The sequence below is a fragment of the Phalacrocorax aristotelis genome, chromosome 1, assembly GCF_949628215.1.
Source record: "Phalacrocorax aristotelis chromosome 1, bGulAri2.1, whole genome shotgun sequence".
NCBI classification, from domain to species: Eukaryota; Metazoa; Chordata; class Aves; order Suliformes; family Phalacrocoracidae; genus Phalacrocorax; species Phalacrocorax aristotelis.
In genome coordinates, this window is record NC_134276.1 from 163889051 (window position 1) to 163911982 (window position 22932).

The window sequence follows — 22932 nt, forward strand, 5'->3', positions numbered from 1 at the left end:
CAGCATCTTTTTAACGGCTGCGTTCTTCTCTGAAGCTGTCAAGGGCAGTCACGGTCGAATCGGTGAGAAAAGCTCCTGTAATATCCGCTTTTTAGGCAACCTCCCTTAAAACTGAAGTTACCGTTATCCGTTGCAGCTAATTCAACCTACAGAGCACCAAGACCCAGACTCAAAAAGAATATTTTCACAATTTCTAGCTATCTTAACGCCTGCATTTTGCGACTATCCCTTTCTTAACCATCCTGTTGCCACCTAGTGACCAAAAGCCGTTAGTGACGGTCACAAGGATCAATTTAATCGTCCACGACCGCGGTCGCGTTCAACTTTTATGGTTAGCTTAATACGAGTGAGAAAAGTCAACATTAAAAGCCACTAAAAAACGCACCGCCGATTATCTCGACTTGACAAGGACTTGCAGAGATGATGCAGTCCTCAGACAGGAGTCTTCTGTAACACATTTAGGAAAAGATTCCCTGCCCGGTGCTCCTCAGCTATTCAGAACATGGCCCAGCTTTGGTTTTTTTTTTCTTTTAGCATAGAAATTTACTTTTATTAGTCATTAAATTGCTTTGGATTGAAGGGGAAGTAACTGGAAGAGATACAGTCGAAGGTTAACATTTTCTCTATTTAGTACCTTAGTACGTTTAGGGAAAATCAGGAAATTTTAGTTATTATTTGTACCCACACCATACAACCTTTAGCTCTAGGTACCCTTTAAAGACCACCTATTTCTGGCCAGTTTTCAGCTTTTCCAGAACTGATTTCAGTGAGCCACTTATTATTCCTTCCAGAGCAATATACTACAGGCTTTGGGCAGAGTGAACCTTTAGTCCATATGGAAAGTAAATTGCAGAATGCAGCAGCTGCATTAAATAACTCAGAACAATAAATATATCACAGCCATTCTTAGGGTCTGATGACTTCCCGTAACTGTCACCTACTGAGCTACAAATAGGTTGGTGCTTTCCCACCTGTGATATCAACACTTTTCCAAAAAAACACTGCTGTTTAACTGGTGAGACGCTGCAAGCATTGCTAACTGGATTTTTGGCCTACAGAACCTTAAAACTTGTAGTTCACATCTCTTTACCTTACCCAAGCAGCCCAAATCTCACCAGTGTTAAGGATTTATTGTGCCCATCCACTACACTTTGGGGATTAAACTATCCCTGACTTTTAAATACAGGGGAAGGAGAAAATATAGATTTAACTGAAGTGATTCTATTTGCAGTGTTTTTCTGACAGAATACTTTGTTTCCCTGGTAGTAAAAAAACAAAACAAACAAAAAAACCCACAAAAACCCAAACCCAAACAAAAAAAACCACCACACACAACAAACAAAACAAAAAACACACACAAAAAAAACCAAAAACCAAACAAGCACTCTTTTGTTGTCCTTGCTCCTCCCCATGTAAACAAACCTCACATTTTTTAGCCATTGTAAGTCATCCTTATCACAGATTTCTTACACATCTTGCACAATTCAACTCTCTTCTGAGAGGAGAGCAGGAACAGTTCAAACCAGTATTTATTTTCTTATAAAAAGAAATTTGTTGATCCAGATTGCAAGACAAGAAAATGGCAGCGTAATTTGTGTATCTAGTGTAACTGGCAGTAATCAGTTCACTTCAGTTTTTCTGAGATTCACAGAGCACAAGAAGAGCATAGGAAGCCTACAGTCGCAGAGTCGACCGCTTAGAGACACAAAGAAACACATAATCCATTAAATCTCTTAGAATTATTACTGCTAGCTCACCACTACAGGGGAAAAAAAATCTTCAAGATGAAAAAGGTTCACGCTACTGCAGTCCTTGCCAGAATCTGCTAATGTTCCAAATAAAGGTCCTTCACTCTTGGGAGTAGAAAATTCCCCATACACACGAAGTGGCTGGAAATCCCTGCACTAGAAACAACTTCTCTTACCAGAGATTCTCAGAGGGGAGCCAACAACCCTCGCAGCTCTTCAGACAAAAGAGTTTAGCAGTGAAGGCTGTCACGTTTTCCCACTACAACCAACCTTCCCCTCATTCGGTGTAGGTTGTCTATCGTACCACGCATTCTGATTGAAGGGGGGTGTCAGGTGTGCTTAATAAACTGAGAAGATTCCTGGTTATGGCTCTTTCGCATCGCACCCACAAACTAAAATGGACAGAAAACACAACCTAAAAAATCGTAGTGTAGGATATTTATTCAGGAATAAATAGGGAACGTGACACAATCATCCTAAGCCTTCCCTCCCGGCTGCTGGGGCAACCTGAAGCCCACCAGGCCGGCGACCTCCTCAGGCGAGCGCTCCCCTTTGCCGTGGTACTCCCGGTGAAGGGCCGCGTGCTCCCGGACGCTGCGGAGCAGGCAGAGGTAGGTGGCAGCCTGGAAGTGCAGCTCCTGCTGGGCCCGGCACAGCTTCTCGCTGGTGACCTGCCGAGAGGAGGGAACATAGACCCACAGTGTTCACCTCCCCCCGCGGCCGCGGGCTCCCGCCGCCTGGCCTCGCATCGCATCGCCTCCCCCCCCCGCGGGGAGGAGGCTGGAGGGAGGGAGAGACACAGGGGAAGCCCGCGCGTACCCGGTGGGCGCGGAAGGCCGCCACGATATGCCGGTAGGCGGGCATGTCGCGATAGGAGCGGCCGGACCGCTCGTTGGCGTGGCGGAGCTCGCGCAGGAGCCCGCGTAAAGTCCGCAACGGAGAGCCCAGCGCCGCCATCTTGCACCACCTCCACAGTCTCGCCGCGGCGGCCAATAAGGAGGCGAGCGGGGTACGCGGGCTCCCACCCTCGCGGCCTCGGCCTGTTGGGTGGGGGAGGAGCCACCCGCCGCCAGGCTGCGCGCGGCGCGAGTTGGCCGTTGGGGCCGGCCGAAGGTAGCGGAGCGGGGTCACCAGGAGGCAAGCTAGGGGCTCGTCCCGCGGCGGGAAGCCGGGCTGGGCCGTGGCCCTTCCCCTCCCCGAACAGCCCACGCGTGTTTCTGAGGTCTCCGGTCTTATAACGATTTACAACTCGTTAGAACCCACGGGTCGGGGGGACGGGACACGCGCTCAGAAGCCCCAGGCGGCGGAGACCGGCGGCTCTGGAAGGGCGGCGCGTTTCGAACGTTGCTGACCCCTTGCGGGTCGCGGCCGCTCCGCCTCAGCCCGCGGGAAAAAAAAAACGCCCACCCCAGATGGGACTCGAACCCACAATCCCTGGCTTAGGAGGCCAATGCCTTATCCATTAGGCCACTGGGGCTGCCGCAAGAGGGGTGGGTCGATGCGGGTACTTCTCTGCTGACGCCGCCTCTCTCCCTTTTATGGCAGGTGTCAGAGGCCGCTGACTGGGCTCGCGAGCCGGAAGGCGCCTGCCGCGCAGCCCCCTGGGAGCGCGGGGAGGGGCCGGGGAGGGAGCGGGAGGGCTCCCTTCAGCCCCTTCAAGAGGGAGGGTCCGGGGAGTGGGCGTTGAAATAACGCACCCGAAAATGGGAGCGTTCCCTTCTTACAGTAATCTTCCTGTAGCTTTAAAGCGCTTCTCCTTGCTCGCAGTAGTGCCTGTGCCCCTGCCAACCCCCCAGAACAATGAGAAACCCAACAAAAAGCCCCAACCCTTCAAGTGAAACCTTTTTACATCTTCATTTTTGTGAGAAATCACAGAGACAAGGCTAATATGTACATTCCTCTTTATTTAATACAGCACAGACACATGACATTAAAAAAAAGTACACTCATGAAAAAAGCCTGTCGCAGTTAGGGACAGGGAACAGCTACGCCAAATTGAGTAAGGCTCCTACTGCAGAACAGGGGTCTGCTGGCAAGGTTGGATCCCAGAGCAAAGTCTGCTGCCCAAAAAAATAAAATAAAAAAATAATCTTTGCACTCCTTTCAGGAAAGCAGAAAATAAAAGGGCAAGTTCCTCTCAGAACAGGTGGAGGCAGTGTTATCTGCAAGGTTCGCAGGATACAAACCATATTACGGTGTTTGGACCAAAGCACTGATAAAATGAGAAATGCTCTCCAGCTATTCTTGCAGAGGGCCAACAGTCCTGACTGCTGAAAGATCAGACTTCTCAGGGATATCAAACCTGAGTATCCAGAAGGAGTGAAAACATCAAGTAGTCACAGAGAAGAGAGTTAAAATTAGTCTCCCTGATAGGGCTTTGCTAGCCACAACTGGGAATGTGCAGGGGAACAAACCAGCTTCCCAACTAACAAAAGACTAACAGCCATTAAACTGACCACAACAATATACACATTCGGAACTGATGCGGGCTTTTGCGGCAGCAGCTTCTTCCTTTTCCTGCTTCAGTTCAGGATCGAAATTGAGCAGGCACCAGTTCCTCTGGCAAAGAGCCTTACACACTTTTAAAAAAATTAAAATACAAAAAAGGGAGACAGGTGTATTTACAAAATCCATGGCTGGTACAGTACATCATTTTTAAGACACACTAAATGCTACAATCTTTCAGGTCCTGAGATTATTACAAAAAAAAAAAAAACCAAACCAACCAACCAACCCCAACAACTCAAAACTTGTGTTCAGGTCCAGTTTTATACGGAAACAAATCACACACTTAGAACACAGTACCCCTTGAAGTTATTGGAACACACCTCCCTAAAAATCCAAAAGAAAGTGGTGCTAACCACGCAAATGTAGCTGCATTTGGTTGTTCAGGCTTGTTGTCACAAGAGGGGAGCATTTCACAGCAGAGTTTCTCTGGAGAGCTCATCAGGTAAAAGTACACAGCTGTTGGGATCCTCTCTCCATCACTAAGCCCTATGATCTGAAATATGTGAGTATTAAAAGGAGGAAGGTGACCTTGTAACAAATTCGTGCTGGACTGAGTAAAGCATCACAGGAATCACCAACTCAAACAGGTTTGCCATCTCATAGTAACTGCACACTCCTTTGTTTGAAGCTGAGGAATGCAAAGAATTCTAGCTGTGATTTAACATTTGTTTATAACAAAACACTTGGCCAGCTGTTTGTTCTGAGCTACCTAGTGAAAAGCGGAAAATACTTTGTCCATCTGTTTCTCAGCCTTTCATTGTCTTGGGGATCACAGCAAGTCAGGTAGAGTCAAGCTGGCTATATCCAAACTTGCTAAAATATATATATACACACACTCTAAATGTGACACCAAATAAAGGCTACTGAGGCCAAACCTCTGTTGAGGGGAGGATCCCCACTAACATTAGCTGTGCAGGCAGTTATTTGGACGCTCTGTTCTTGACTGAGCCTCTTTATCAGGCAGAACTAAAGGGACTTGCACCCACACTTGGTTTTTTTCCCAATGAAATATTCTGAACATAGTGCGTTTTTATCATCAGAAGTTATCACAGATGCACTTTTATTATAAGCACCTGGCTTTAAGCTAGAGAATGCCAACATTTTAGTGATTACTCATGAAACGCTTCTAACCCTCAGTAAAAGAAGACTATAAGAGACAAATCACGTAACAAGGGTACTAGTTTAACTGCTAAAATATAACGCTGCTCAGTAGACTTTTGGGGGTAAAAAATAGTAGTTAATGTTGCAATTTTTTTAAAGAGTAGTCCAAAAAGAAAATTTCTCCATCTATTTCCAGTATGGATCTTGAGAATTATGCAAGAACATGGTACTAATTGCTACATGATGGAATCACCGGCAATAAAACACACACTACAGTTCTCACCTCTGAGCTAAATTGTTATTTGTAGTTACATACAACAAGACTAAAAGATCAGTGAGAAATACCTGGGGATTGCGATTTAGCTTTTATTTAAACATGCAGCTACTGTGTAGCCGATAACTCCCCGTTTAGAAGCAACTTCATTTAAGTGAGAAATTGATTTAATTCACTTCAGATACTGGAAGGAAACCTGGGATGTCTCATTAGTTTCTCCCCAAATCCAATCTGTACATTAAAAACATTGCTCCAGCTTCTTAAACCAATTCTGAGAGCTGAATATTCTAAAAAACTCTCAGATTAAAACCTGTCACAAGAGGTGATTTTAGCTTCCCTCTCGAAGCAACTTCATGACACTTAACACTAGGTGTTGCACCAGTGAAAGGGTTTCTTTTTTAAAATACAAATTTCTTTCTTCATGTTAGCAAAAAAGACTTCTGCAGTACAGACATTCAAAAAATATTCCATTTTCTTTGGGTAAAACTTCAACATGTCTTAAGAGGGGTAGCTGGGGGAAGGAACGCATGTAACACTGAAACACGTAAATACTTATCTGCATAGTTGATATTAGTGACTACTAATCAAACTAAGGCCTTAGCTGGAAAAAGCTGAGAACACAAAAGTTTCTTCCCCCACTCCTCTGGTGAAATCTGGTAAGTCTCACAGCAGCTCTGGCTGCCTCAGCAGCTACTTGGTTTGGCCTGCGATGGTGGTATCTCCTGACTGGTTTTGGTTGATTCTCTCCCTTTTTCTCTTGGTACTAGACAGTAACAAACATAACTATCTGTTGATAAAATACATCTGCACGCTCTGCTGGGGGGGAGTGGGGGGAACCAAAACAAAACCAAAAAACACCAAACCAACCCGCCAAAAACAAACCAAACCCCAAAACCCCCCAAAACCAAACCCAACAAAACCCCTCAGTATTGAGTACAATAGGAGTCAAACAGCGTACACTACTTGCTTTGGATTACTTCACCATAAAGAAAAACTTACTAGTTAATGGTTATTATATAAGCAGGAGATGACATCAAGGGAAGAGACTGAAATTCACTTCTAGATACAAAACATGTATTTGTTTTTTCCAGAGTTGCTTTGTAGAATTATAGCTGTCAAAAATGGCTACAAAATACAGACCTATATCCTTGACTACTGACAAGATTAGCACAGTTTTACTTATGAGGAGTGTGCAAAAACAGCTGTAGGGAATCTTTGTACTTCCCCAGTTTTGGGCCAGTTCCAGTCGATGCTGATCTCTCAGCATAACTCATAGCAGCAGCAGGGCTTTCTATGGCCCCAAAAGGCTATTACAGCAGCAAGGGATCACCAGGTCATAGAAAAAGGATGATGACACCACACCAGAAGTTTCCACAAACAAAGCATTCCCCTACACAACAGTTATCTTTCAGTGGCCCAGTAAGCATACTTCTGGCTGCTTATTTTGGCAGTGATTTCTTAAGCAGTAGACAGACAAAAGATTTTCACAACAGCTGCATTTGTTAAAAAAAGACTGCAACAGTCAACCATCATCACCAGCTACAGATTCCCTATCTCACAGATCAGCCTAGGATAAAAAGCATGTGTGCCCAAAATTAATTAAACAGCAGCAAAGGAGCCAGGTTAGGTCAGTTTACTGCCACAGGTGGATGTGGCAAACTCCACTGAAGTAACTTCACTAACACACCTAAGGCAGATTAAGCAGCACCCTCACTATCACTCCAAGTGGCTGAGCTACCAGCAATAGTCTTATCCTTGACTGGCACCATTAGATTGGTAGAAGAAATCCACCTATGGCCTAGTCTACATAAACAGGTTCACTCAAACACCAAGAACTGAAATAGCAGTTAGGCTATTATCTGTCACAGGAACATGTTGTATTTGATATCTTATTTTCTGCTCTCTAGATGGGTTCTCCACTTATGAAGGACTCTTCTGTTCTGGAAAGTAAATACCTCCTTTTCATATTGCAACTCAAAATTAGATCTTCCCCAGGGGAAGCACATCACAGAACTAGCACGGTCTAATGATGCATATGTTATGTTAGCACTTGGTCAACAAGTGAATTGCTAATTTCAGGTATGCATGTTTATAATAATCATAAGTTAGATCCTCGGCACAGAATTGTTAAAATCACTAGATGATCTATTGCAGATTGCTAATTTTGTCAGAGGACAAGGGAACAAGCACAGACACTAGAGTAAGAGGGTTCACTTGCAGCTAACACCACATGAACTTACTGTTCATTATATTAAGAGACCAAACCATTAATGAAATCTCAATAAATTGAGAAAAAGTACAACTAGAAAAGTACTTCATGGTGAATGATTTAGGCAGCATGTGAAGCGTAGCCAGGTTTAACTTCAATAAGCAACTGCACTCTTAAGAGGTTTTACTGAATTCCTTCTTACGTATGATGCATGGTAGAAAGTGACAACTTTGGTAAACTCGAGAATCCTTGCAATAATGGGCATCAGGCAGATGGGACTAACCACACAGAAGATTCCTTGCAATTCACCTCAACACAAGCTTGTTACAAGCTGTTCTTTTAACCTTCTTTCCCCACCACCTCCTTGGGGTTGCCAGCCACATGTCTTTGCCTCAGACTCAGCAATTGTGTGAAGTAGTCCAGTATTTAGTAAGGTTGCCAAACAGGGCCTATGATGTTTTTACTTGTGACCTAATTAAGATCCAAATTAAAAACCTTCTGAGAAAAATGCAAGAAGTTTCATTCCCGTTAGCTACTTCCTTTCTCTCATGCACATTTACGCACACTCACACACACACACTCTTTTATTGTACTGCCATCTTTGCACAAACGTTCACCTTTAAGTATTTAACAGAGCCAGCAGAATGTAGGATGATAAACAGGTTTCTCAGGAATATTGCTGTTATGTGTGTGTGTGTGCGCACGTGGGTTAGTGTGAGAGAAAGAACACACAAGCACACAGAACCAGCGCCATGATACAGCAGCTATGAAGTTACACACATTACACTTTTTCTTTACAAAAGGGAAAAAATAGTATAACAGCATAAAGCCATCTTGGCAAGCTTAAGATTTTCCTCCAAAATGCTTTCCAGCACTTCAGGATCTCTGAGAACAGTTTAAAGGGTAGGGAAATAAAATTAAAAATAAAAAAAAAGGCACTTAAACAAAGGACAAAGGCCTGAATCAAGTAAGTCATGGAGGGTAACAGCCATTTCACCAGAGCTAGGACCAATCAAAACCTACCAACCTTTTTTTTAATTTCTATAAAATTAAAATTGCATAAAGTGTTAATTAATCAGTCATTTACCTACTGCTTTTACCTTCTGGTTCATTTTATGGAGAAAAAAAAACCCAAACAAAAAGCAAGTGTCCCTTTAATGATTTCCTCCTGATTCTGCAGAAGTTAGGTGTGGGAGGAAGCTTTCCACAGCTTGTCTTGGCTGCAGGTCTTCCCTGCAATGCCATCTTCAAAGAAGTCCAAAACAAAAGCAGAAGAGGGACCACTGTGCCTTCACCAATTCACTCAAAAAAAAAAAAAAAAAAAAAAAAAAACAAAAAAACCAACCAAACCAAAAAGCCAAACACCAACACTTCTAACCCATCTGTGGGAAAAAACTACTCAAAAGAAAACCAAACAAACTGTAAACTAGATTAAAATTTGCTAATAAATACAGCCAAAAGTTCGTTTTATGAATGTAGCAGCAAATGTGATAAAGTTAGTTGGAGTCCAAGATGACTCCCAGAGGGTTAATGGTTCACACAACTGATGGCAGCTTGGGAGAGTTGCAGGATTTCTCTGTTTTCATGTCCTCAAGGGTCTTGCACCAAGTGGAGAAGGAGTGTGGAGGAAGGGTCAGGTGATGGGACACTGGGAAGGAAACAGGCTCTTGGCACCTGTCCCACCCCCAAATCTGTGCATCAGACAACTTTGATCGGATTCAAACAAGAAGCAGAACCCAGGTAATTAAAAGTTACTTCTGATTAGCAGAAAACAGATGTGAAACCCACAGCATCCACACTTGTGACTTAGTTCATCACTATTAGTCATGTATCTCAAATCAACAGAGAAGGCTGGACAAAGTGATGTAGGCCATTTGCATCTTGGAGTGGGAGAACACTGCAGTTATAGTCCAAGGTATCAGGAAACTTTGCAGCCTGTGTTACCTCTAGCCTGCCTTCTTTCTTTGCAAGTGTCTCAAAAGGATTTAAAATAGCTACCAGGACTTTTGGGACTTTGGATCATGTAGCAGAAAATATTATGCAGATGGTTTTAACATCTAAAAACCTGTGTTTGAAATTATTGCTTGCATTTGTTTGGAGCTTTCAGTGAGCTTGACATGTTAGCTCATATACAGTCCCCAAACCAAGTTCAGCCCTGCTGCCTAGAAAAGACAGCTCTACTTGGCTTTCTTATTGCTTGTGAATACTGAGGGTTATTTAGTATGTACAACTACAGTTTATTTATTAACAAAGGCCCTTAAAAAGTAGTAAAAACCTGGGGGGAAATGTCTTTTGAAGAGCTGCTGTGCAGAAAATAGTAAAACATTAACCTAATTTTGCATTTGGATGTTGCAGAGATCTTTTACTTCCCCATCCTGTTTATGCTACCTGCAAAGGTCTCTGGGAGCCACCCTATTATTTCCTTTGATTTGGCCTTGCTGGGTTTAACCAGGGAAAACAGGGGATGTAGACCCTTTCATTGCTATGTTGCTAATTCCAAAAAAGCTCAGGAGTGTAATGGCTGAAAACAGTTACCCTCGGGGGGGCTGTTTGAACTGGCTTAATGAACAATGTATGGTCAACTTCATTCTCATCACCTACTACTTATTTCCATAGTAAGTATTGGTTTACTTGTTTCCCAAGACTGAGAAACTCAATAGGCCACACAGACAGGACTACTCCTACCCTCCGTAAGATTTACAGAGGATACTCCTCAACTGGAGAGGAGGCATACTTCCAGGAAGAGAGGAATGTTGAAAGGAAATTTGTGCTGTGGTTAAAGGGCTCCAAGTCTCCCAGTCTAAAATTTCATTAAGTATGAAGACAAAAGATGGCAATTTGAATGAGATGCCTTGATGAAGAAAACACAGAAGAGGTAGAACTCTCTTAGGACAGGGTCTTTTAAATATATTGCTGCCTGATGGCTTACTGCTGCAACTCCCTTAGCTACATGCATTGTTAAAAAGCATCAGGTTTGACACAGTTCAGACAATCAGCATCCTGCCAGAACTTAGGCCTCAAAAAACAAAAGTTGTCTTCCTTCAACCCTTCCTGGAGAAACAAGAAAAAAAATCAGATAAAGCTTGCATTCTAAATAGTTTATGGTATTTTGACAGAATTTGCACAGTATTAAGAATGCCAGAGTCTACATAGCTGTATGTTTCAACTCTAAATAACCTTGATGATGGAGGTGCAAGCTTATCTAATCAACACACCACATACAAAGCATTAGCACTAGCTAAAAAGCATTTAATTGGCAGATGCTGTGGAGTGAAATTAACAAACTAATGCATCTTATTTTAATTCAATCTGTCTTTCACAGAAGTGTTGTGCAAAAACATTTATTGCTGAGCTCAACCCAACATTTTTATACTAAATACACAATATATATTATTTTAAATTCACGTATATATATTTATATAAAATTAAAATGAGCTCTAAATAGAAAAGAAATTGTTGTCTGGTCTAAGAAAAATAAATCACATGTAAAAGAAACCTGAAAGCTATAAGTTAATCTAGCAAAAAACATTGAAGATGCATTATCCATGAGTCAAAGTCTCTCTGGAAGGTGTGAGATAACCAGTAGTCACTGGTTCGATCTCAAATCAAATTACTGGAAAGACTAGCTACTAGGAATTTCAGCATCTCTGATCAAAGGAATGTTTTGGGGTTGAAGGAGAAGGGCATCATGTTATTTTATTTGCTCCTTTCCCCTATGATTTATTTCCATTTCTGCCATTCTCACCTTTTATCTGACAGCGCAAGGGACTCAACAGCAAAGTTCCATCCTAGTGTCGAAAGTGCAATGTGTGCTGGATACCTCCTAACCTTAAAAATGAACCAGTCGATGTATTGCTATCCCAAAAGAAAAAGGAAAAAGCCAGCTTTGCAGTCTTGTGCTACCATGTAAGGAAAAGTTCAGGTCAGGAACTCCCCAGGCTAGCAGGGGCTGGAAATGCTGGAGACAACCCATTCTGCCCCCAGAAGAGAAGGCACCTCTGGTCGCTTTTGAACGACTCCTCTTTGGCTAATGCCTGAAGCAGTATTAACCTGGCTCTGGAATAGGTCGCAATCAGCTTTCTTTAACTAGCAAATCAGTTTAATGCATGGCTTTTGGGAGGAGTTAGATGAAAGATGAGGAAGATCTAGAAAGGGTAAAGAACTGGTTGTATTTTATAAAAGTCATGAATAGAACATTACTTAATTTCAGCAGCAGATAAGCACAAGGCAAACGAAAAGAAAGTTTAACAAATGGAAGGACTGAAAAATCAGTGTGCTTTAAAAAAAGATGTGGGAAAGAAATGCTAGTCTGACCAATAAAATGTAGGTTTCCTTTTCATGTAAGTGGAAAAATTTCCATCCCCTTCCTCCCTTAAATAAGAATCTTTATATTAAAAAAAATATATCAAACAAGGAGCAAGGGATTTCCCAGTAGTCTGTGTCTCACATTGTGATGTACCAGGAGTGTTTTTGAAGACAACTCTCTAATGATACTGCATACATCTGTAGGCTCCCTAAAGCCAAACAGCCTCGTAAAGCTGGAAAAATGCCCGCATCAGAAACTGCATTTGTGTAAGGGTTTAATTATAATACAAAGTATCCCAGCACCACCTCTACTCTACATAAACTTTGGTCCACAACCATATAGTACACTCAGGACCTACACAATCTTGTACTGGGCACTTTGGGCACTAATGAAGCAGATCATTCCACCTTACACAATGGATGGAGAAACCTATTCTAGCTCCTCTCAGACTTTCAACTCTTCACTGGATATCACCTGGAGGGAAAAAAAAAAAAGAGTTTGTGCTGCTGTGGGTTTGACGATCAATTTTTTTTAAAAGCCAATCAGAGCAGATAAAAAAAGCTTGTTTCTTTAGGCAAGATCAAACTATGACCAGTCTGCATGACCAGGAGGACCAGTCCTCCTTTTCCTTCTCTCTTTGATCAAGTATTGTTTTCTTTTTCTTCTTCCTCTCACCACAGTGCTTGGGATCAGAATATGTAAACATCGACAGAAACAGCAGCCCTGTGACAATAAGCACTTTCCCAACTGGGCAGATTCTGTCAGCCAACCAGAACTGCTTCAGCTCCCTTGCTTGTCCAGAAGTCACTGGTTTTTCCGCTGTAGCTTAGTGTCCCCTTTACTTTGGCCTCCATCTGTAGGTTAGAGACAGGAAAAGAAAGGGAAGAGTAAAAGTGTGAGTGAACTTTTATAACTTACAGCAAGACAGGTATTTGGCACATTCAGCTTTAGCATCGCCAAAAAGTACATTGTCTTTACTGGGTGGAAGACTTTGCATCTTCTCTGTAGTTGATTTAATAGAAATAGCACTGTTGAAACCTGAGATATCATGCTTCATACCAAAAGATACCATCTTTCTAAAGATTAAGTTGCAGCTTGAGATACTGAAAAAAATTTTTTAAAGCCAAACCTTTCTTTAGAAGCCTTTACATTTTAATAAAAGCAATTTTAGTATTCAACCCACGGCATTCACTATGACAAAAAAAAAATCAAGGTTGTACCAAATACAGCTAATTGGTTTGTTTTCACAGCTTCTTAGAGCAACACTGCTCAGTTTTTTTGGTGCTGAGGACTCTGAGAACAGGATTAAGAACCTCCACCAAGCCACTGCCACCCTTCTTGTTCTTTCCTGTGGCACAAACAAACAACCACAAACCCAAACACACAAAAAAACAAACCACCACAAAACCAAAACACCACCAAAAAAACTACACAAAACCCCCTAAAGGTGTCAAAGAAAAGAATACACTCTGAACTGCACCTTCCAAAGCTTTATGATAGTTTTTCAGCTCTAAGCCTTAAAAAGAAAAGGAGATTTCTACTTCAAGCTTCTCAATCAAAATATGCAACTTGATTTAACAAGGATAAAATTCCCAGGGAAGGCAGATCTTCCATTAGGAAACCATCACACTATTTACACATGTATACACTCTTACAAGAAACAGTAAGAAGCTTCTAGCTAGAAGGTCAGTTTCTCCTCCAAAGAAATTAAAACTGAGTGAAAAAACATCTTGCCAATACAGACTTTACACAGCCTGTAAACAATCATGTTAGCGTCCAGTAAGTATTATTCCTTTTTCTCCCACTAGTTGAATTTGTACATTTCGGTCTAGAGCTGTTACAATAAAGTACTTATGAAACTTTTAAACTTTTTTGTTCCTGACACTGAAGACAAGTAGAAAAAAAAATTGTTCCACTTCCAAAAATACTAAGGTAGAACATGTACTGTCTGCTGCTACCAAAACTTGTCCCTGTGTTGTGTCTTCTCTAAACCAATTTCAGTTCTAGCGTACATTTTATTTCAGTCTAGGGCAGAAATCTACCTTTTAAGTTAAAGTAGTAAGAAAAATACTGTGTCTTTACCTGTGTAAGCTTGCTGCAAGTGAGCAGGCAGAGGTGAGTGAGACAGCGTTGCTGCGTGCTGAGCACCTGGCTGTAAACCCTTCAGTAGGTCTAGGAAAAAAAAAAAGAAGAGCAACAAAGATGAAAAATTAGTCTTAAGGACAGAGGCAGCCTTTGTGAAATAGGAAGTTTCTATTTTTATAGTGTAGCTATACTAGCATGCTAATTTGTACAGATTTCTGAAGATGTATCTCAACAACAACAAAATACCTGATAGCACTCTGGTGGCTGGAATAAGGCAACAGAAACAGACCTATACAGATATGGTTAATCAAAAGTCAGAGCAAGAACCATGCCTCACTGTTGGGATGCAACTCTTCATGTAATTTCCTTTGGCAGAAAGGCCAAAAATTTATAAAAGTTAAAAAACCTAAAGAATATCTTTTTAAGCAAACAGAAAAATTAAATGCCATCTTGGTTGATATTTCCCCATAGAACAACTGTTTGATATCTTAGGTTACTGACCTAAGAATATTTTGAGGTATCACCACATTAAGTCTTACTTGTATTGTGATATTTGGAGACTTTTAAGAAGTATTCCTTTCTGAAGAGAAGGGATTAAAAGTTAACCCAAAAAACCATGTTCAAAACTAAGTATGTACTGTGAATGTAACAGTGAAGTTAAGCTTATCGAAGGTGATTCATAACATTTGGATAGTTGCATAAACAAAGTTTTACCGGCAAAGTAGTTACATTTACTCTCTTGTAGGGATTTTCATGAACCAAGTTTGAGCCTCTCAGAACTTTCATTGCTTTCCTTCTTGATTTGCATTTTCAGGATGCATCTTTCCTTATAGCACAGTTTGATAACTAATTCCACTCACTCTGAGTTAGGCTGTGGTGGAAAGCCGCTGAGGTAGATCCCGAGGTGGTTGTCACTCCAGCTGTGTCCGTCCCAAAGCCAAGCAGCTCCAAGGGAAACTGGAAGGGCACGGTCACAGGAACAAGGCCACCCAGCATCCCAAACGGAGTTAATGGTGCAGACGTCACATTCTGACTGGTTACAGACAGGGGTGATGCCATGAGAGTCAGAGGTGAGGCGTTAGCCAGTAATGATGCTCCTGCTGTTGACTGTACAAAGAAAAGTAGTACTTCAAGATTTTAAAGCTTTGAGTTGTATTCTTTAAGGAGACAAGAATTGAATATTTTCTATTAAGTGTGGCCCTGTTATGAAGTATATTAAACTATTAATAAATAGCCACTTATCCACCTAGGAGGTCTTCCCACCGCTCATCTGCTAAGCAAGTACAATTATATCTCGGATTCAGACATGACAGTATGGTTCATATCTCATGTTTTTCTCATCAGCCTTGCAGGTAATTCCCTCTGTCTGCTTTCTAATTATGCATTGGGTCTACAGTCACAATCTAATGCAACATCTTCTATTAGATTAATAATAGAAAATTATCAGATGTAGATCTGAAGTTCTTTAGAAGCACAATGTTACTCTCCTCTCTCCCAATCTGTGTCTTATCAGAACACTAACTTTATTTCTAAAGAGGTTGCTTAGAAGCAATGATTTCTTTGAAACTAAAGATTCATACATAAGAACCCCCACACTTTGAAAGAAGTCAGATTACCAAAATGCAGATATACATATGTATGTGTAGATGTGTATGCACATGTCAAAGCAAAAGGCAAAGTAAAATAATCTCTCCACTCTACATATATCACGAGTTAAATTCACTGTAGTTTAAAAATGAAAATGCAAGATTAGCCAGAACATTTTAGCTACAACAGCTCCCAAATCACATTAATTCCTCTAATATTAGAACAGCTTGTTCTTGTTTAACAATCTTTCATTTGCTATGCATATAGTAATTTTATATGCATATATTCAATTCTCTAATGATCTAGTACAAAACAGTTAGTATAGAAAGCATTTTTAAATCACACTCAAGCTCAGATATTTTAGATATTTGAGTTAAAGACTCAGACTGAACAGTACTTCAAATCTGTGCACGTATACAAACAAGCCTTAACTAAAACCAAAACTTAGAGTTATTTTAATGAACATGGGAGCTTAAAATGAAAATGAAATCTCCTTGAGTTCTGTAATATCAACTTTCAGAAACAGCAAAGTAAATAAAACTCTTCGCAGGGATAAAGTTTCTATTACCAGTTTTGGTCTTAGGGTGTTCAGACGAAAGCAGCTCAGGAAAGGTTAGTTGCTGCTCACCAGAAAACACAAAAGTTTAAAAAGAGTAACCCTGTAAGTGTAAACAACTACAGATATGATGTTTGTAGCAAGTGTTTGTATTGGTCATCTTAGGAGCAAGGGCTAAGACACTCCATCCACAGTAGAAAAAAATGTATTAAAACCCGCAACATACGTGATTATTCTTTTGCCTTTAAAAGTGCTAATGTCACAATAAGCCTACGTACAAAAAATTACAACTGTTCGCTGTCTTTGTAATCTTCACTGTGCAACAAAATAAAAGCCATATAGTAATCACTTGCAATTGCAGATCTGTAAAATGCCTGAAAACAGAAAGCAGCTTTGTACTGTGCTCTGCCAAGACCTTGCTTTCTCTTCCAAAAAAAAAAGAAGAGAGAGTTCAGGGATGGAAAGAGCTACAGAGAACACCCTAAAAGAGCTGCAGTTCAGATATTTCTATTTATCTCATCTATGATAGCCCTTCATAAAAAGGTTCATCCTGGTCATACAAATCTGAGTCACTAAGATTCTTAGAAGTCTAAGCCAGATTCTGCTCAGGAGTCTAATGGTAGGTAGAGCTTTTTAAGGAAATCACATGTGATAATTGCTGAATTTTAGATTACTTTGGCTTTGCGTTCTTAAGATCTAATTCAAGGTTATTCCAGAGTAAAATTTCCATGGAGCTACAGCAGGTGTAAGCTTATATTCTGGTAAATAACTGAACTGTGTCAATCAAAAGGGAAGGAAGAAACACTTCTTGGAAACTCTTCCTAGTTAGGAACATCTTTATTATCATCTTGAGCAGAAAGTGAGGTGGATTGAGAACAGGCTGAACAGCAGAACTCAGAGGGCCACAATCAACAGCTACCTGGTTGGAGGCCTGTAACTAGCAGTGTTCCCCAGGGGTCTGTGCTGGGTCCAGTCCTGTTCAATATATTCATCAATGACCTGGACAAAGGGACAGACTGTAACCTCAGAAAGTTTGCTGCTGATACAAAACTGGGAGGAGTAGCTGATATGCCAGAAGGCTGTGCTGCTGAGATCTGGAGGGCTGGACTGAGGGGAACCTAATGAAATTCAACAAAAGCAAGAACAAGGTCCTGCACCTGGGCAGGAACAACCCCATGCACCAGTACAGGTTGGGGGCTGAACTACTGGAAAACAGCTCTGCTGAGAAGGACCGGGGAGTGCTGGTGGACAGCAAGTTGACCATGAGCCAGCACTGTGCCCTTGTGGCCAAAAAGGCCAAAGGTCTCCTGGGTTGCATTAAAAGGAGTGTGGCCAGCAGCAGGTCAAGGGATGTTATCCTCCTCTACTCCACCCTAGTGAGGCCACATATGAAGTACTGTGCCCAGTTCTGGCCTGCCCAGTTCAAGAAAGACAGCGAACTACTGGTGAGAGTCCAGTGGAGAGCTACCAATATGATCAGGGGACTGGAGCATCCCTTTTATGAGGAAAGGCTGAGAGACCTGGGTTTGTATAGCCTGGAGAAGAGAAGGCTGAAGGGGGATCCTATCAATGCTTATAAATATCTAAAGGGTGGGTGTCAAGAGGATGGGGCCAGAGTCTTTTCAGTGGTGCCCAGTGACAGGACAAGGGGCACTGGGCACAAATTGGAACACAGGAAGTTCCACCTAAACATGAGAAAACTTCTTTACTGTGTGGGTGATAGAGCAGTGGAACAGGCTGCCCAGAGAGGTGTGGAGTCTCCTTCCCTGGAGACATTCAAAACCCACCTGGATGCGTTCCTGTGCCCCCTGCTCTAGGTGTCCCTGCTCAAGCAGGGGGGTTGGATGAGGTGATCTCCAGAGGTCCCTTTCAACCCCTGCCATTCTGTGAAATCATCTAGTCTGATTTTCAATGTAAACAGACCAGGATATTCTAGTAGCAACTTGGGTACCATTCTCATTTTCTGACCAACTAATACCATCTCAGATAGGAACTAAATCCCTAAACCCTTAATGGAAAGGAGATTCAGTCTTATCCAAAGCTATAAGAGGGGTAACTAACTCCTTAATGCATTGTACCTAACAACTAGTCTGGAATTGCTTAAGTTCAGCAGCCAGCCGTTAGATCGTTAAGGCTAAATAAAGCCCTCTTATCACAAATCTCTTCCCCTTCAGTGTACTTGGAGTGGGAGGTAATTTGGTTCTAATCTCTTGAACGTACTCCACTGACTAAGCCTCAGTCTGCACAGTAGCAACAGCCTTATTCCATGGTTTATCTTCCTTGCACCATTCTTCTGAACCATTTCTAGGTTAGCAAGGTAACTTCTGAAGTATCAAAATCACCCCACATGTAAAATCACAATAACTGTTTTAGTGATACTGTATGCTGCTCAGTACCTCTACCTGACTTCCCCCTTCTATATACCAACACACCTTATTTAGCTGTATTACACTATGCACTCATGTTACTTGATTATCCACCCCCAGTCCTCTTCAACCTCACTGTCTGCCAAAACGGATTTCATTCCCAATTGATCAGTGTTCCCAAAAATATTACTTGCCTTTCACTACAGGAGGGTTTGCAAGAATTCATCTCATCATCCGATACAATACTAATTTCCCTTATCTGTCATCTTTAAGAGCTACTACACCCATTTCACATTTTCTTCTACATCACAGCAATTGTATCCACTGGATTCTGTTGATTGCACCATGAAGAAACAATTCTCTTCCCAGTCCATTGACTGTAGCCTTTTTTGCCTCTTCCAGCTACCTTCCAGAGTACCTAAACTGCACTGTATCTGTCTCTGTTCTTCTCTAGGCCCTACGTGGTACCCCAGGGGCCCTTGCACAGCATATGGGTTGTGTTTTTCATTCGAAGTACCCAAAATAATGAGAAGGCTGTGACAGAGCCTGCCAGACATTTCTTGTTTACTGTAACAGACTTAAGGTACAGTAGGATGAAAGACCATAGAAATGTCTCGTAAAAATTATCTTCCTCCCGTTATTCAGCTGCATTAAGAAAAACTTGACAGCAAGCTAAAATATTATAAACCATCACTAAAAGCTGAGTGTACATAACTACCACGAATAGGTATGTAATGTACATTGTGAAGAAAAACACAAAGCTTTTCCATTTGCTGTACACCAAGACTCTGATTTACTGCAATATTGCTTTTCTTAACTTTACTTAAGTAGTGAAGACTTCAGGATAGAGGGAGCAATACAGAGAGGGGCAAACATCAAATCACCTCAGTAATCAAATCATTCCCAGTGGAGAACACACAACTTGGGAAAGCAGGATGTCTTCTGGGTAAACAATAGGTTTACATTGGTTTTAGAACAACAGTGTTTTCAAAATACTATTTTGTATTGTTTTATCTCCAGTGAGAGAGTTCCACATAAGCTCTCTCACAATTTCTACAATATTTATGTATGAACAAAGTGTCTTAGTTTGACTAGTGCCTATAAAACATGTATTTAATAACAAATTCTAAAGAAAAGCCCTTGCAAGTTTTAATTTTAAATACAAGTCTTGCATTATACTCAAAACACAAGCAAATGAACTCTAGTTTTGCAAGTTAATCATAAAGGTTGGCAAAAAACATACCAAGACACCTTTTCATATGACGACCATCATTACAGGTAAGTAAATATGCACGAATACACAAATCCAGTAATGCAAGAAAATACCACATCCCCTGAAAATATGGCGACACAAAGCTTACCTTTTCTAGTGCTCTTAAAAAAGTGAATTCTGTTCCACAGTATAGACCAAGCAATATTTTACAATGAGGATTGATTCAGTGTGGACTGATCCTTGCATTTCACATCAACTGGAAATACTTACTTCACTAGTACGAAAACCTGGGATTAACGCTTAGTAAAGTATAAAATTAAATTTATGACACATTTTCAGATTAAGATAATGCAAGAAAGAATTTTTACAAAATAAATATGATAAATATTAATGTAAGGTTTAAATGTAAACTTGTTAGATGCATACCTGCACACTGGCTGCTACAACTGGAGACCCTGAGGCAGAAGATGGTCTGTGTGGAGTTGACAATTGTTTAGTAGCACCCTGTGTTCCACTTCCTGCTCCCCCAGACAGACTAGTCCTACTAGCTCCACTTGAGTTAAGGTTACTGCCTCTGCTGGCAGGTACATTCATTCCAACTCCACCCAAATTATTTTTACCAACAGTTCCAGAAGGAGAAGAGTTGGGCAATTTTGAAGAAGCCTGAGGGTTCTTTGCAGGCTGAAGGCCTGAGGTGCGATTAGAGGGCAGCAAATTCATTGTGGGAGACTGCCTGCTGATATTTACACCACTGGTCTGTTTGTGAAGGGGGTTGTTGCTGGAGTGACTGCTCTGGGAAACTAGTGCACTTGAACTGGAAGAACTGGGTGTTGCTGCAGGCCTGGGGGATGAGGTGGACTTGGATGAAAATTTAGGTGATGCATTGGGCTTGGGTGTCACAGAGGGCTTAGATGCAGTGGGCTTGGGAGAGGCAGCAGGTTTGGGAGAGGCAGCCATGGAGAAGGGAGGCTTGAAACCCTGGGAAGAAACTTGTGACACCATAGCCTTGGCTAAATAGTTACTAGAGGTAGAGGTGCTGGATGTTGTCCGAGAAACCAGTGGGTGAGACACTTGAGAGCCACTTCCAGATGAGGGATTAGACAAAGGCAGGCGATATACTACAGACTTATCTTGAGCCTTGATGACTGGTGATGAGCAAGACAGTTTGGGATTACTACTCAGTTTCACCACTGGATTGGTCTGTGATTTACTAATAGTTGCTTGTAAAGGAGATACATATTTCTGCTGTACAGCGGAATGCTGGTGCACCTTTGTCATTTGTGATGTTGAGGAAGAACCACCTTGAGCCTCAGAAGATGATACCAAGATATTAGCATCCTTGGTTCTTTGAGAGGAGGTGGAAATAGCTGCTTGGGTCTTAGAGGAAGAAACGTGAGTCTGTGAAGAGGAGGAAGCAGCTTGGATCTGGCTTGACCTCTGTAATCCTTGTTGAAGTAGTTTGGCTGGCAAAGGCTCTAAGGAAACCTTAGGATTTTGAATTGAAGATCCAGCAATAAGGCCTGAAGAGATACCAGTGTGAACTAGGTCCTGGGGTTTCTTTGGTACCGGCCCTGTGTGACCAGCAATAAGACTTGATGAATGGGCTGTTTGACTGGGCTCTACTTTCTTTGAAGTTGCCAGGGGCAACTTACTCATAATGCTTGCTAGTTTCTCTTCCCTCAGCCCAGGACGAGGTCTGGATGTTGGTGTGTCTATGGTGGACCCAAGAGGTGATCCCTTGGCACCATTATTGATAACTGCCAGAGCATCAGAAATAGAGTCCAGTGAGGGTGGGTGGAAAGAAAGGTCTTCATCCAGTGAGTCATCCAAGCAGATCGTCTCTGGAGCTGGTGTGCAGCTAGAGCTGGCTGGGGTGCAAACAGGTGTGCTGGAACTCAGTACAGTAGCACAACTTGAATTGACTGAAGACATACAGGTTTTCTGTTCTTTCTTTGGACTGGAGTCCTGGGAATGAAAAGATAAGAAAATACATGTTTAATAACCTTTTTGGAGTAGATCTGAAGTCTTCTTTAGTGTAATACTATTATTCTGTAAACTCAGATGAACCAAAGATCTACTATTGAAATTTTCATATTAAGACACCTATGATATATCTAGGTGTTGGAGTCCTGTGTGCTAATTCAATATTTGTATTCAAAAACCTAGTGCTGTTGCTCCACATAACTAGAATTGCCCCACACTTCTAAGTCTAACTGCCTCACAGTTAAGAATAACCAATGCTGTGAAGAACAGCTAATCTGATTGCTAGGTAAAATTGCTACTGAACTAAGACAACACTTAGTCTAATAAGAACCTCTATCAACTTACTATGTTATCCTCCCAACCACACAGTTTTTCCAGTGTTGCCAAATTTAATACAAGCTGAAAACAAACACAAAGCACATATTAAAAAATGTGAAACTTTACTGGAACTAGTACCACTTTGTAGTCCATTTTCAAAGAGTTAATATAGCTTAAAGTTACAAAGATATACAGAAGCCTTTTGTACTAGTTTCTATAAAGTAATACATCACCAAGTCAGTAAGCTCTTATAGCATTTCCTGATGGAATCCTTCTGCCAGGATTTTTCTGGATCAGAGGCAGGAAAACAGGTTGTATGAAATGGTCATATAAAATTCAGTTATCTAAATAGGCATTTACCTTCACTTTGGGTTTAGGGGCCAGAATCACCTTCTTCTTTGCCCTAAAACAGAGGAGATACACTATGACTACTGGATTCCAGCTTTAATAATGAAACATCCTTGAAATAGAAAATAGGTTAAAATATAAGGGGGGAAGAGAACAAGTACACTTTTAATCCATTTTTTTGTCACGTATCTCTAAGTATGCAAAATTCACTGAATTGCTGATATAACCTGATATATGTCAGGAGAGCTCTTTTTTACTTTTCCGATTTAGAGAGACTTCAAAATATCAAGTTATTTCAGCCTCTTATAATCTTAAGAGTTTGTCTACTTA

The 22932-nt window shown here is 41.4% G+C and overlaps 2 protein-coding genes and 1 non-coding gene across 7 annotated transcripts in view; all 3 read right to left on the bottom strand.

Annotated features, from left to right (window-relative positions):
• Positions 1–2171: 2171 nt before the first annotated feature.
• FMC1 (formation of mitochondrial complex V assembly factor 1) lies at positions 2172–2801 on the bottom strand. The gene is made up of 2 exons (XM_075078792.1): positions 2568–2801; positions 2172–2419 (listed from the first exon to the last, which is right to left on the bottom strand). The coding sequence occupies exons 1-2, from the start codon at positions 2703–2705 to the stop codon at positions 2225–2227; spliced, it is 333 nt and encodes a 110-aa protein (XP_074934893.1). The 5' UTR covers positions 2706–2801; the 3' UTR covers positions 2172–2224.
• Positions 2802–3152: 351 nt separating this feature from the next.
• Positions 3153–3225, bottom strand: TRNAR-CCU (transfer RNA arginine (anticodon CCU)). Its single transcript has one exon. It is a non-coding gene; the product is annotated as a tRNA-Arg (tRNA).
• Positions 3226–11924: 8699 nt separating this feature from the next.
• UBN2 (ubinuclein 2) overlaps positions 11925–22932 on the bottom strand; it is a 49522-nt gene continuing 38514 nt past the window's right edge. For all 5 annotated transcript variants that reach the window (XM_075078815.1, XM_075078805.1, XM_075078824.1 and 2 more), the window contains 5 exons: positions 22615–22657; positions 20380–21918; positions 15092–15338; positions 14229–14318; positions 11925–13000 (listed from right to left, as the gene is read on the bottom strand). In XM_075078815.1, the coding sequence (XP_074934916.1) occupies positions 12951–13000; positions 14229–14318; positions 15092–15338; positions 20380–21918; positions 22615–22657 (1969 nt within the window). In that variant the 3' untranslated portion in view covers positions 11925–12950. The remainder of the gene's footprint in view (positions 13001–14228; positions 14319–15091; positions 15339–20379; positions 21919–22614; positions 22658–22932) is intronic.

Excerpts from the sequence above, each read along its gene's own strand:
- FMC1 (XM_075078792.1), bottom strand. The coding sequence starts at position 2,705 with ATGGCGGCGCTGGGCTCTCCGTTGCGGACTTTACGCGGGCTCCTGCGC. Across the intron at positions 2,420-2,567 it reads CGGCCTTCCGCGCCCACCGG|GTCACCAGCGAGAAGCTGTG; the intron begins GTACGCGCGGGC and ends TCCTCTCGGCAG.